At 56.8% G+C, this 13,368-nt stretch overlaps 1 protein-coding gene across 1 annotated transcript in view; it reads left to right on the top strand.

The window, feature by feature from the left end:
• Positions 1-6,118: 6,118 nt before the first annotated feature.
• The window catches only part of CMIP (c-Maf inducing protein), a 227,421-nt gene continuing 220,171 nt past the window's right edge, over positions 6,119-13,368 (top strand). The window contains exon 1 of the mRNA XM_035024719.1: positions 6,119-6,449. Within this exon, the coding sequence (XP_034880610.1) occupies positions 6,150-6,449 (300 nt within the window). The 5' untranslated portion in view covers positions 6,119-6,149. The remainder of the gene's footprint in view (positions 6,450-13,368) is intronic.

The raw sequence follows: 13,368 nt of genomic DNA, 5'->3' as shown, positions 1-13,368 counted from the left end.
CCCCGGGAAGTGGCATCTGAGGAGGAACATGCCATGGCATGAGTGTGGACAACATAATCTCCCCCAGAGGATGCCTGGGGAGCAGCGTGGACTGGCTAAGAGGGCGGGAAAACATCTTCCTTTAAACCAGGGGTTCTCAACCAGGGGTGATTTAGCCTTCCAGGTGACACGTGGCAATGCCTGGAGTCATCGTGGTTGTCACGGATTACGGCTGCTACTGGTGTCTGTGGGTCGAGGCCAGGGCAGCTGCTAAATACCGTACAGCGCACCCCACAGCTGCCCACGGTGAAGAACGATCCAGCCCCAAATGTTCATGGTGCCGAGCCTGAAAACCCCGCAGACAGGCTGTGTTGAGAGTGTCTGAGTGCCACTTGTTGGGCAGATGGGGGAGGTCCAGACAAGTGGACTAGGCGGAAAGCCAGTGACCAGGGCCGGGGAAACGTGGCCTCTGAACTGACAGTAGCCACATCAGATGGCCGCTGTTTATTCAAGGGGCCTACTTTGTGCCAGACTGTGAGCCCAATGCTGATGATCTCATTTAATGTCTATGACCTGGGAAGAGGTTCTGTTACTACCGTGCTTTATGGTAAATCAACAAAATACATATAGCTGAGAAAGGGACGGGCAAGGAGTTTGTTTTCTTCCTGGCATACTCTTTTTTTGGGGCGGGGGAGATGATTGGAAGGGAGGGGTGTCTGGGTCCCCCCACTCAACTATGAGCTCTGTGAGGGCAGAATCTTGTGTGAGCTGGATCTGCAGTATACAAGTCCTCCCTTACCCGAGCTTTCAGTTACCCGCGGTCAACCCCTGTCCAGAAGCAGGTGATCCTCCTTCTGACATAGTCAGAAGGTCAATAGTAGGGACGCCTGAGTGGCTCAGTCGGTTAAGCGTCTGCCCAAGTGGCTCAGGTCATGATCCCAGGGTCCTGGGATGGAGTCCCGCATCAGGCTTCCTGCTCGGCGGGGAGCCTGCTTCTCCCTCTCCCTCTCCCTCTGCCGCTTTCTCACTCTCCCAAATAAATAAAATCTTAAAAAAAAAAAAAAAAGGTCAGTAGTAACCTAATGCTACATCACAGTGCTTACATCATTCCCCTCACTTCATCTCATCATGTAGGTATTTAATCATCTCACATCCTCACAAGAAGGGTGAGTGCAGCACAATAAAGTATTTTGAGAGAGAAAGGCCACATTCACATAACTTTTGTCACAGTATATTGTTAAAACTGTTCTATTATTAGTCTCTGTTGTTAATCTCTTACTGTGCCTCATTTATGAATTAAACTTTATCATAGGTATCTATGTATAGGAAAACATAGTCTGTATAGGGTTTGGTGCTATCTGTGGTTTCAGGCATCCACTGGGGGGTCTTGGAACGTATCCCCTGCAGATAAAGAAGAATGAACTGTACGTAGCAAAGTCCTTGGCACTCTGGAGGCATGAATAGCGAGGTGTTTAATGGAATCGAATGAAAGAATGAAGGAAGGAGGCAGGGCAGTGTGGCCTAGTAGTCTGAATGTTGGCACTGATTTCCAGCCATTCAACAGATGACCACTGCGTATCTCCTCTGGGCCAGGCCCTTGAGACAGAGGCATCCCGGAGCTGACCCTACGCTGGCTCATGAGAGCCGGGTGCTGGTTTTTCAGAAATTCTTCAAGTTGGTTGTCAAACAGCCACTAAACAAGCTTGAATTATATAAAGTTACAATTATATTTTTAAAAGGTAATAGAACTCATCACTTCCTAATTATTCTATTACATTTTATTAGTATCTCTGGTCTGAAGGTAATGTCTATTGCAGAGGTCTCCAACTGTGTAAAAGGGCCAGAAGGTAAGCAGTTTATGTTTTGCCAGTCACAAGCGTTGTTTGCCGGTGTGACCCCTGGTACGTTGTATCTGTAGGTAGAAATATTCTACAATGGGGTGCATCTCTTCCCAATTCCTTGTTCAGTGATGCACTTTGGTAGCTTGAAAACTGCCCTGGTGGGAATATTTCCACCAGGGAAATCAAATGCTCTAAATCAGGTTCTCTTCTTTCAGTCAGCTGATGGTTAAACATTTACCAGTAAATCACTGGGCACAGTGATGGGCAAAACTGGAATGAACCCTGCCCTCTTGGAGGGTACAGGGTGTTGGGTTTGTGCACCATTTCGTGGTGGGGTGGGGCAAGATGGGGGCTGGGCAGAGGCTGGTGGGGATCTCCACTGGGGACCACACCAAGGAGGAGTCCACCCAGCTCCAAGCATGTCCCTTGGAAGGGGCAGGAGTGCTGGAAGAGGGTGCTGAGGGAGACCTCTCCCAGGGCCGGCCATCAGCCCCATGTTCTCCTCCCCCACCAAGGACTTTGCCACTTCATCACATTCCTTTAAGGGCAGCCAGCTCTGTCTTTCCCCTCTTAGCTCAGGGGGAGACTTAGGCATCTGGGAGCCGAGATGTGAGCCCACGAGGGCAGTTTATTGCCTTTCACTGCAACCCCAGCTCCTAGCACTGAGTTTTGCCACAGTGAGTGGGCTCCCTACCCATATGGCCCAGGAGGGGCCTGGCTTGTTCTTTGGAGGGTCTGGATCCGGTGACATCAAGGACAAGTCAGGTGTGTGATCCATCCATGGAAACTCAACCTGCTTGCATCTCCTACAGAGGTTGGGGACTTGCAGGGAGAGGGCTTCTGATGGAATCTGGCACCTAGACTCATTGATTTTTAGGTCAGGAACCTGGGACAGTGGGAGGCAAGGGGCTCTGCACATCACCCACCGAGTATTAATGTTGCCAATATACAGACCCGGTCCTATTGCTTGCACATTCCTAAGCACCAGGGAATAGGTGAGTGTGACTATCAATTGGTCAATCACTGCTTATTTGTTGAGCCCTGACTGCACGTAGGCACTGAGCTAGTTCTGCTGTCGGCCAGGAACCGCTGCATTCTGCCTTCATGGATCTCTTCTTGCAGGAACTTGGGGGCTCTGTGTCACTGACTTCAAACGAACACCAAGAAATAGTATTTAAAGACGACATCAATTGAATTCAACACTTTTCCCCTGAGCACGTGTGCAGGAAAACATTACAAAGAAGGAGTGGGGACAGTGTGGAATTTCAGATCAAACGGAATTACAGGTTCACATCTTGGCTGGATTCCCACAGTTTTCTGACCATCTCTGAGCCTTAACTTCCTCACCTTTAAGATGGGGATGATAATGATTCTTGCCTTCTGGGCTCCTTGGGAGGAAGGAAGAAGAACGAACATGAAAGCCCTGCATAGTACCTGGCACTTGGCATGCTGCTCATTTTTATCATAATATTCCTATTTCCTGGAAGAAATCAGGGATTCTCTGCACTCTGGTAAATCTCATTCTCCTGGAGTTTGCCCCCTGAATGCGGAGAGGAGGGTCCACGGATGTCCCTAAGGTGGACCGCAGCTGCTCTGGCTGTCCTCCTCCATGACTCCATGCTGGCCCCCATCATCGCCCTCCTGGGTACTCTCAACGGCCTCCCCACTGCCTTCCCTGTCTCCGGGCTGCTTCTCTGCAAACCTTGTCCATGTCATGCTGTGGCCAGTGACCTTATGAAGGTGACATCTACAAGCGACTCCCATGCGTGGTCCATGTGGTGGCTTTCCGTGGCTCTCAGAGGGAAGTCTGGTTCCTGGACCTGCATTTAGGGCACTACCTGCGCAGCCCCCGCTTACCTCTTAGGCCTCTGCCCTGCAACCCTGGGGCACTTTGCATGCCGTGGCAAATGCATGCAGCTTCCTGGACAGGCTGAGTGTCTCCCACGACTTTACCTTTGCATGTGCCATTCCCCCTTCCAGGGGCACCTCTGCCCTTCTTTACCTGGTTCCTGAAGACCTCCTGGGGTTGGGACATGTACCCCAGCGCCACAGTATGGATCAGGTGTCCTCTCTCCGCTCCTCTAGCCCAAGCACAGCATGGTCATTGCCTTTACACTGTCCTGGCCTCTAAGCTCTGAGCCTGATGAGCTAAGTGAGCCTGGCGAGTCCCTCAGCCTCTCTGTACCCTTGTCTGCCAGAGGGGATGGTGATGGCACCTATATTAAGGGTGCTGTGAGAAGGAACAGTTGTATGCATGCACAGCACTTAGCATACAGGAAGAGCTCCATAAAAGGTTGGAACAGCAGGCCTAACCCCACCCCTTGGCGGCCTGGGGGTTTCGGTCCCAACCATGCCCTGGATCCACATCTATATCATGAGGTGGGGGCGTGGGCTTGACCCTTTCTTGCTTGATGATCTTCTCAGGGCCGTAAACTTTAGACTTCGAAGAACAGAATTTGCCAGCAAATTGTGGAGAGTTGATCAATTCCCCATTTCCTCACCTAACTGCCTCCCCCAGGACCCAGGAGGAGAGAATGGCCCATCTCCTGACACATTGCACATGCTCCGCCCTATGGCCTCCCACACCCCATTCCTGCCAGGCTCAGGGATAGGATCTTTCCAGGAGCCCCTCCACCTTGTCTGTTCTTGGGAGAGAGTGGGGAGGGGACAGTCCCCACCACAGGGATGCTGTGGGCAAGCTGCCATGCAATTCAACACACACAAACTCATATAATCGCTACAGAGGCGCCTTCACTTAACAAAAAAGGCAAAAATCTGGGGCTTTAAACGGTATTAACTGCAGAAGCGTGTGGCTGTGAGAAGACCTGGCGGAGGAGCTGAGCATTTGCTGGGTGGCTTCTGGTGCCGCTCGTGATGGCAGAAAGAGGACGTTTTGGTTTCAGAGTTGGGAGTTCCTAGGTGACACTGTGGTTCATTCCAATATGATTCTCTCCCAGCCTTGTGCTGGGCCTGCCCATGCAGGGATGAATGGGCTGGTCTGAGGGGAGAGGCAAAGAAGCTGGCAAGGCTGGGGCGCAGGCAGAAGGGGAGTGGCCCAGTAACTTTGGGGAGGGACTTTGTTGCCTAGGTTCCTAGAAGGGGTCAGACTCGAGGGGCACAGGAGGGGGGCTGTGGAATCTGTCCCCTCCCCAGGCGGCTTGAGGACCACAAGGGCCAAGGCCCGACAGACATCTGTAAAAGGCCAGGGGGCTCTCGGACGGAGTCCGACAGGCTGAGACAGGGCAGTGCGGGCTCATTATCCGGATAACCGAGAGGACATTTTAAATTCGAGGAACCATCCCTGTCCTGTGGCCCCATCTAGCCAGTCAGGTGGACAGCCTGAGCTGTGGAGGGGGTGTCAGAGGTCAGGCGGTCCAGACCCCCCCCCCCCCCCCCCCCCCCCCCGCGCCGGCCCCCCCCCCCCCCCCCCCCCCCCCCCCCCCCCCCCCGGGCCCTGGGTTTGCACCTGGCCGCACGTCGGCCGCCCGCATCCGCACGTCCCGGGGCGTTGACCGTTCCGATCCGGGCCGGCCGGGGCGGCTGGGGGGCCGGGCGGGGCGGGCCGGCCGCGCCGCCCCGCACCGGCCGGGGCACCGACCCGCACACCGGCCTGGGCACCGGCGGGGGCGCGGCTGGGCGTGACGTCACGCGCCCCGCCCCCGCGGCCCCCGCCCACCCCTGCGTTCCGGGCGGGGCCGGGCCGGGGCCTGCCGGGGCTCGCCCGCCGCCGCCCCCTCCCCAGGGGCCGCCCCCTCCGGTCGGGCCGCGCCTCGGCCCCTCGCGTCCCCGCCCGGCTGCCGACTCCGCCTGCGAGAGGCCGAAGCCGCGGCGGCCGCCGCCGTTGCCGCCATTGACGTCAGAGGGGCGGGCACATGACCCCGCGGGGACCAATCGCGCGGGCGCCGAGCGGCTTCTGCAATCTCTCAACTGAGCCGGCCCCCGCGGCCCCCGCCGCACACTCGCCCGCGGACGGCCGCCCGGACACACGTACTGTACACACGAGCGGGCGGCGGGGCCGAGACACGCCCGCCCGCGCGGCCCCGGCCCCCGCCGCTGCCCCGCGTCCCCGCCCGCCGCCCGCCGCCCGCCGCTCCGGCCGCCGCGAGCATGCACCCGACGAGCTAGGAGGAAGCGGAGCCGCGAGGAAGCGCCGAGCGCCGGCCGCCCGCCCGCCGGCCCCTCCCCTGCCGGGCGCCCCCCAGCCCCACGCCCCCCCACCCTCCTGGGCGGGGGGGGGCGTGCGGGCCGCCGCTCGGGGGCCCCGCCGCCCCGGCAGCCCGGGACAGCCCCCTTTCCCCGCCCCCGGCCCCCGCCCCGGCCCGGCCGGCCATGGATCTGACCAGCAGCTCGGGCGGCGGCGGCGACCCCCGGCAGATCGAGGAGACCAAGCCGCTGCTGGGGGGCGACGCGCCGGCCCCCGAGGGCACGAAGATGGGCGCCGTGCCCTGCCGCCGGGCCCTTCTGCTGTGCAACGGCATGAGGTACAAACTGCTGCAGGAGGGCGACATCCAGGTCTGTGTCATCCGGCACCCGCGGACCTTTCTCAGCAAGATCCTCACCTCGAAATTCCTGAGGCGCTGGGAGCCGCACCACCTAACGCTGGCCGACAACAGCCTGGCGTCCGCCACGGTGAGTCGCTCCGCGCGGCGGCGGCGCGCCGGCTCCCCCGCGCCTCGCCTCGGGGCCGGGAGGCGCCCCCTCTCGCCGCCGCTCACCTGGAGCCCGGGGCCTGCGGGGTGCCGGGGCGGGGGCGGCGGGCGGCGGGGGGGCCCCGGTGCCCCCTCCCGGCCTGCGCGCCGGCGCCTTGTGCCCAGCGGGCGGGCTCGGGGAGACCCTTCGGAATTCTGCGTGGGGTCCGGCCCACCCCAGCCTGGGCGTGTGGGGACCTCCCGGGCCCGGCGCTAGCTAGTGTTCCTTACGGATGGGACCGTGGGATAGACCTGGGCTGGGCCCCGACGGTGGTGGGGTTCCCTTTCTGAAAGCCGCGGCCCGTCTGGATCTGCGCTGGAGGGGAGAACAAAACAACCAAAAAATAAAGAAAGAAAGAAAACCTAGCAACTTCGAAATCCCAAAACCCAGAGAATTTCCAGAAGCCAGTTCCTTTCTGTGCTCTGCTGTCTTTTTCCTGCCCAGGCTGGTAGGCAACGCTGGGTGCTTCCCTTTCTGAAAAATCTCATTCGCACGTTGGGAGGTTGGAAGGGGAAGGGGAGGGGGGAGGGGGCAGGGGTCCTGGACTATCTCCTCCCCACCGAGGGGCGGTCAAGTTCTGGAGTGGAAGCTGGCCTGTTGGGCCCTGGTCTTGCATTGTCTGCGAAGTGTGTGTATACGTGTGTTCTGTGGCTGGTTTTATTTCGTTACTGTTATTGTTTCTGATACATGGCTGGGACTGGGCCCGCTGGATGAGAGGGAGAGAAGTCACTGATCTGTTTCTGAAATTGAATCTGCAAGGTGGGGAGAGACAGCTGTGGTGGGGTCGCAGGGGGTGGGGGTGGCGGGCAGGAGCCTGAGCAGGATGCTTTGTGTTTTGAAATCAGGACAGTTTAAAGCACCAGCTCTGCTTGGGCCTGAGCCTTGCTGAGGGGATCCCGTCCTCTGTGGAGAGGTGGTAGGTCTTCTCCAGAATGCACGCTCCGCCTGGGGCGGCTGGGATCCTGTTTACTAAGCACGGTTGTTGGGGGGGGCGGGTGGTGGTGGTGGCGGCGGGATCCAATGCCTGCCCACACCTGTGCCAGGAAAACCCAGCCAGGAAACAGGGTGTCGCTTACATGGTATGTCACAAACGTGTAGCGTGTGTAGACGTTTCCCCGGCGTCCATGTTCCCTTGGCAGTGTGTCAGAGGCTGTGACACATGCTCCAAGGAATGGGGAGGGGGGAAAAGTTAGCAGAAGAAGCCCTGCTCCTCGAAACCACTCCCCCCTGCCGAGAGCATCGAAGTACCCGGGGACTCTTATTCTGAATTTTGGGTCCGACGTGCTTAGAACACCTATTTTTTTTCTTTCCTGTGGGCAGGTTGGTGCAGTATCTGCAACGACTTCTTCCTCAGGGAGGATCGCTGGTTGCCGGGAGGCGGTCCGGTCCCAGGTTCAGGCTCATGCATGTTCTGAAGCCCGTCCGAAGCCACGGGCCTCGGCATTTAGCTTTTCATTTGATGGAGGGAGAGCCTCAGAAAATTCGCCAGCGCGCAGTGTTTCAGGCTCAGGGAGGAACCAGTGCCCTTAAGAGTTCCCTGCCTGGGATCAGGAGCCCCCCAGGCTGGCTTCAGAATTTCCCCCTGCTTCAGGGGGGCATTGTTGTTTATCTACCACCCCTCAAAATGAAGGGGAGTTGGGACGGGGGGGGGGGGAAGCCAGCTTTGGAGGCTCCAGCCCCCCCCCCCCAACTTACTCTGATTGCTCAAGAGGTATATAGGAGAGAGAGGAAAGGAACAAAGACTGAGGCTGGGCACTGGTTTCTCAAGCAGCCAGAGGCCCCGGCACCACCTTCACCAGCCAAGGTGGGTGGTACCTTCGTAGCTTGGGCCTCTCTGGAGAGGAGCTGTGATTTTCAGGACTGGGGATGAGGGCCATCCGTGGAACAAGATTTGTCTCAGCAGAACCCTGCTCTGGCAGGGTTGGAAATGGGGAAGTAGGAACTATGAGCAAGTGTCCGATGGGCTGGCAAATCCCCCTTCCTCTGCCTGTGGCCGCTCAGCCCTGTGGGCAGGGGATGTCCTTGAATTTTGCCCTGGTGGGCTCCAGTGGGGTGCAGGGCTCTCTGTGCCAGGGCCTGTGAGTGTGGAGGGGGCTGCTGAGGGCAGTCCTGGCTGTGGCAGTGGCCTCCAGGGCAGAAGTGTGGTTGGAACTGTACCAGGGACCTTGTCCCATCATGAGACACCTGGTTGGTGTCCAGGCCATGGGGAAGCAAAGCAGCCCCTGAGGGGTTTCTCTGAGGCCTGGGCATTATGTAATCTGTCTGCATTTTATAGTGTGTGGCCCAAGCATGCTATTGAGAAATATTAGCCCAAATGAAACAAAGGTGAATTTGAGTGTAGTTCACTACAACAAAAGCCCTGTGCAGCCCTGTGGCTTTGCAGAGTCCCCTGGCCCAGCCTCAGGCTGCCGAGAGATCAGGTATGTTCCGGATCGGGTCATATCCTTCCATGAAATGTACATCATCCATATATTAAGCCGCCTGCACAGCCCAACTCAGAACCATCTGGTAATTATCTGGTTAACTGTGTAGGCTTCGGGAACAAGACTCAGAATGATTGATCTGGATTCAAACCGATAAACAAACCACATACACTCCTGCCCAAACCGTCTTTGGAGCCTGTCTACACTGATCCAATTAACTGGATCGTTGTCAGAGATAAAGGCTTCCAGGACCACAGCTGCATCAGGCTAGGGTGGAAGCACATGGGGGCTCCCAGCCCGCCTGGTAGGCTGCTCCAGCTGGGTACACCCCGCAGGTGGACCTCAGTTGATTCCCCGCTGGGGAGATGGGCTCAGCCCGGGACCCTGGGGGCTGGCGGTCTGGGACCCTGGGGGCTGGCTGGGTCCCCCCCCGGCCTGGCCGTAAACTTTGCCGTCTGTGGGGTCAGGTTGGAGCTTGCCCCTGTGCCAGTCTCTTGGGCCAGTTACTGATTAAATCCTTGCAGAGCCAGCAGTCTGCCTGACGCGGCCTGTGACAGCGCTGGGCCTGATGCACTCTCTGCTCGAGACTTTGGATCCCCAGTGCTCATAAACAAAGAAGGAAACACAAAGGCAGCAGTGACCTGGCTGACGTGTGAGGGGTGATTGGGACGCGTCTGCCCCCTCCCCGGGGCACACACGACCACACCTGCGGGCCTGCCCAGACTGTGGCCTAGACGTAGTGCCTCGTTCCCCTTTGGCATCCAGGCTTCTCACTCCCCTGGCCTCCTCGGGCTTTTCGTGGCTGCCGGCTGTAGTGTGGGTTGCAGCCAAGGGCCAGGGGTTCCGCAGAAGCAGCCGGGTCCACAGGACCAGAATCCATTTTGCCATCCTTCTCTTGTGTGGGTTGAATTTGATCACCTGCTAGACATGTTTGTCCGCTGGAAGAGGGCTTTTGTCTGCGTGCTTTGTTTCTCTGCGCCGAAGAAGCACAAATAAGCTGCCTACCTTTTCTTTCACCTTATTTTATTACATGGGGCACGTGGCATCTCAGAATGGTGGGTCCGATCCGAAAAGCCGTTTCTTCCCTGACCAAACAGGATACGGGTTGGCGCACAGGTGACCGCGGCCTTCTTTATTTTCAAGCCTTAATTCCTCGGTGCCTTGTTTTTAAGTTTTTTTCCCCTCTGCTCCTCCAGTTGCAGTGTTTCTGGGCTTTTTATCATGGCAAGGAAAAGAGAAGTCACCTTAATCCTTGTCGGTCTCTTTAATTTGGTGTTCTCTCGGGGGGGCAGCAACCTTCTGAACTTGGAGTTTGTTAACTAAGCACCTGCTGGGTGTCCAGTGCCCAGTGGAGAGCTCAGCCCCATGGTGTGCTTTCCGCCTGAGAATTAAAGTCTGTGTCGTCCAGGGTAGTCGTGGGTCCCATGGGGACGGGTGTGCGTGTACGTGTGCGTGCGCACGCGTGTTCGTTTTTTCCACTTTGTCACTTACCCGGCTCCTGTCAGTCCGTCCTTCCCGCCTTTGGTTCATTGGTTGTTTCCTGCCTCAGTGAGTGAACACAAATAATTTTTTTTCTTTCAATACCATTTGTGCTAAGATTTTGGAGTCTGTCAAGTTTGTTTCCTGGGGAACATGTCTGATTGGAGGGGTGGAGGGGCAGGGGCCAGAGACAGAAGAGGAGAAAAGAATCTGAACTCTCCATAAACAGCAAACATGTTCTGCCTCTCCCAGGTTGTAATAAATAAATAAATGCATTTTAAGGAGGGAGTAAGTTTGATGTTGCCATTTGCCTAGCACAGTCCGAGGTGCTCTTTATGGCCGTGGGCAGAATCGTGCCAGTCCAGGTGGATGGTGTTTCATGGCACGTGGCTGGGCTTTGCTGCCAGACTGGCGGTGGAGACAGGCGTGTGTTCCTGGCTTGGGCTCCATGGCCTACAAGTGGCTTCTGCTTGGCAGTCCCCGCTCGTGCACCCGCCGACTTGCCTGGCAGTGGGAGAGGGCATTTCTGGGGTACCGTGTCCGGTGAGGCGCTGGGGTAGCCTGGCAGCTGTGTTGTCCTGAGAACCGAAGCTGTCTCAGGGTTCCTCCCCTGCCAGCCTTGGGGAATCAGGGTGGCCTCTCTTTTCTCCGGGCAGCCGGGCTGGGCCCACATGAAGGGCACCCTCTTGGTGTTTTGGTGGAATAGACATTTGAGGTGGTTGAATTATGCCTTCGATTAAAGGATTAAATGAGATTAAGTGAGGCAGTGTGATACGGTTTAGGGTGTCCCCACCATGGGGCAGACCTGGCCTGGGTTTTGCTGTCACATGGCGCCGGGTCTGGATTCGGAGGTTATGATCTCCTGGCTGTGTGACTCTTAGCACATTGCTTTCCCTTGGTGGGCCTTGCTTTTTTTTTTTTTCCATCTGGAGGGTGGTATAATCCTACCCTACTTGGAGGATTGCCCTAAGGTTTGGAGATAATTCCGAGTCCTACCTGGTAGGACGGCCAGCACAGGGTGGGAATACGAGCAGGGGCCAGTGTTCCAATTCGCGTTTTCTCAATTGCCCCGAGAGAGCTTCTTGAAATTCTGCGCAAGTAGTAAGGACTGTTGCTATTTAAAAGTGGGCAGTCTCCAGAGAAAAGTCTCCTGCGATGAGCAGTGCACTTGGGAAAGTTAGGGGTGGTGAGCAGATCTGCTGTTTGCAGGCAGTGAGACAGACTGTTGAAAGCAGTTGAAGAAAGACTCCTCAGGAGTCCAGTCTAGCTTCTTTAAAGAAAACACCCCACAAAGCTCTTTTTTTTTTTTTAATTGCAACAATAATACGCACATCAAATAAATTCAGATAGTACAACAAGGCGTATCGGGAAAAATACACTTTTCATGCCCCAGTGGCACCTCGTTGTCCTGCTTGCGGGCAAGCCCTGTTGCCCATTTCCTCTGTATCCTTGCTGCCCATTCTGGGCCGTGACTGGTCATTGGACAGTGTATTTTGTAGATGATTCCAGGTCTGTGCACACACGGCGGCCTTACTCTTCGTCACGGTTGCCCGGTGCTCTGCGGTGGAAGTGCCAGGTGACGCTGCGGGACCATCTCCTGCTGCTGGACGTTTAGGTTAGACCCAGTCTTTCGCTGTTCGAAACGAGACACTTTCCATCTTTATTCAGTGGAGCTGTTCCTGTTTTGATAATTTGAATGTTTTTTGTTTCTTTGGTGGGTGTTCAAATACTTAGTCCCAGAATGCTGTGCAAGGAAGAGCTGACCTTCCCCCCGAGGGGGATGGGCCGTGGTGCCTGGGGTCATGGGCGCCTGCAGGCATGCTTCCATCTGGCCTCATGTCACTGGCTGTGGAGCCCCCTTGGGGAGTCCGCCCACCTGGCCCCCCAGGAGCCGAACACAGGTGAGCAGGGGGCTCTGGGCAGTCACGCTGACCTGTGCCCCGAGGACAAGAGTCTGCGTGGCCCAGGCGGGCTGTTTCCTGCTCCACCTGAGAGCATCGTTTTTGTCCCCAGACTTCCTGCTTCCCCAGGATGGGAGCCAGGCCGCCCAGCCCCGTGGTAGAGAAAGGGAGGAAGTGAGAATGTCTCTTCCCCACTCCTGGCTCTGGCGACAAAGCACCCAGTGAGTTCATCGGGGCGCCGAGGGAGGTGGTGCACATTTGAAAGGAAGCCTTGCTGACATCAGCAGCACCACAACCAAAGGGTGATGAGGCGTGTGTGTGTGTGTGTGTGTGTGCACGCGCTCGTGTGTGATGTCCTGGAGTCCCGAGGCCAAGGAGATCTCAGAGGAAGCGTTTCTGGTGCAGGAGTTGGTTCCCATGTTCAGGAACCATTTCCTTATACCTGCCGTGTGCATGTGTATCAGTGTTGGGCTGTGCGGTGGTGAGGTGGCTGGAGGAGAACAGCCAGACAGGTGAGCTTGAATCCCTGCCCTGCGGCTTCCCAGCTGGTGCGTGACCTTGCGCAGGTCTCCTAGCAGTCTGCATTTACCTGTAAAATTCGGATCGTGGGGATTTCCTTTTGGCACTGATGTCCGTGAGGTTAAGTGAGGTAAGGCACGGCAGTTCACGCATTTATTCAACAGATAAATATCACTGCTGTAGGCACTTTGAAGAAAACAAGACCCTGCTCTCCCCGCCCTCCCCCAGCCTGCCTGTTGGTGGGGTGGGTGAAGATGATAAACCACTAAGCGGGGAGATATAAAATCTGCGTGGTGGTGACAGGGGTCCTAGAGAAAACAAAGCCGGCAGGTAGGTGGGGCGTTCAGAGCTTGGGGACTGGCAACCTTGCTGCTTTGCACAAGGCAGGGAAGGGGGTGAGAGCGTTCCCGGCAGGGAGAGTGGCAAGTGCAAAGGCCCTGAGGCTGGATTGTACTTAGAAATCACCTAGTAAAGTGGCTGGCGTTTAGCAATTGCTGTACAATTGTTATTACCCTTGCCTTTTAGGAGCTGTTATCA

Source organism: Mirounga leonina, unplaced genomic scaffold, assembly GCF_011800145.1.
Source record: "Mirounga leonina isolate KUSES-001 unplaced genomic scaffold, KU_Mleo_1.0 Mir_180, whole genome shotgun sequence".
NCBI lineage: Eukaryota > Metazoa > Chordata > Mammalia > Carnivora > Phocidae > Mirounga > Mirounga leonina.
This window is presented reverse-complemented; position numbering and strand designations above follow the sequence as displayed.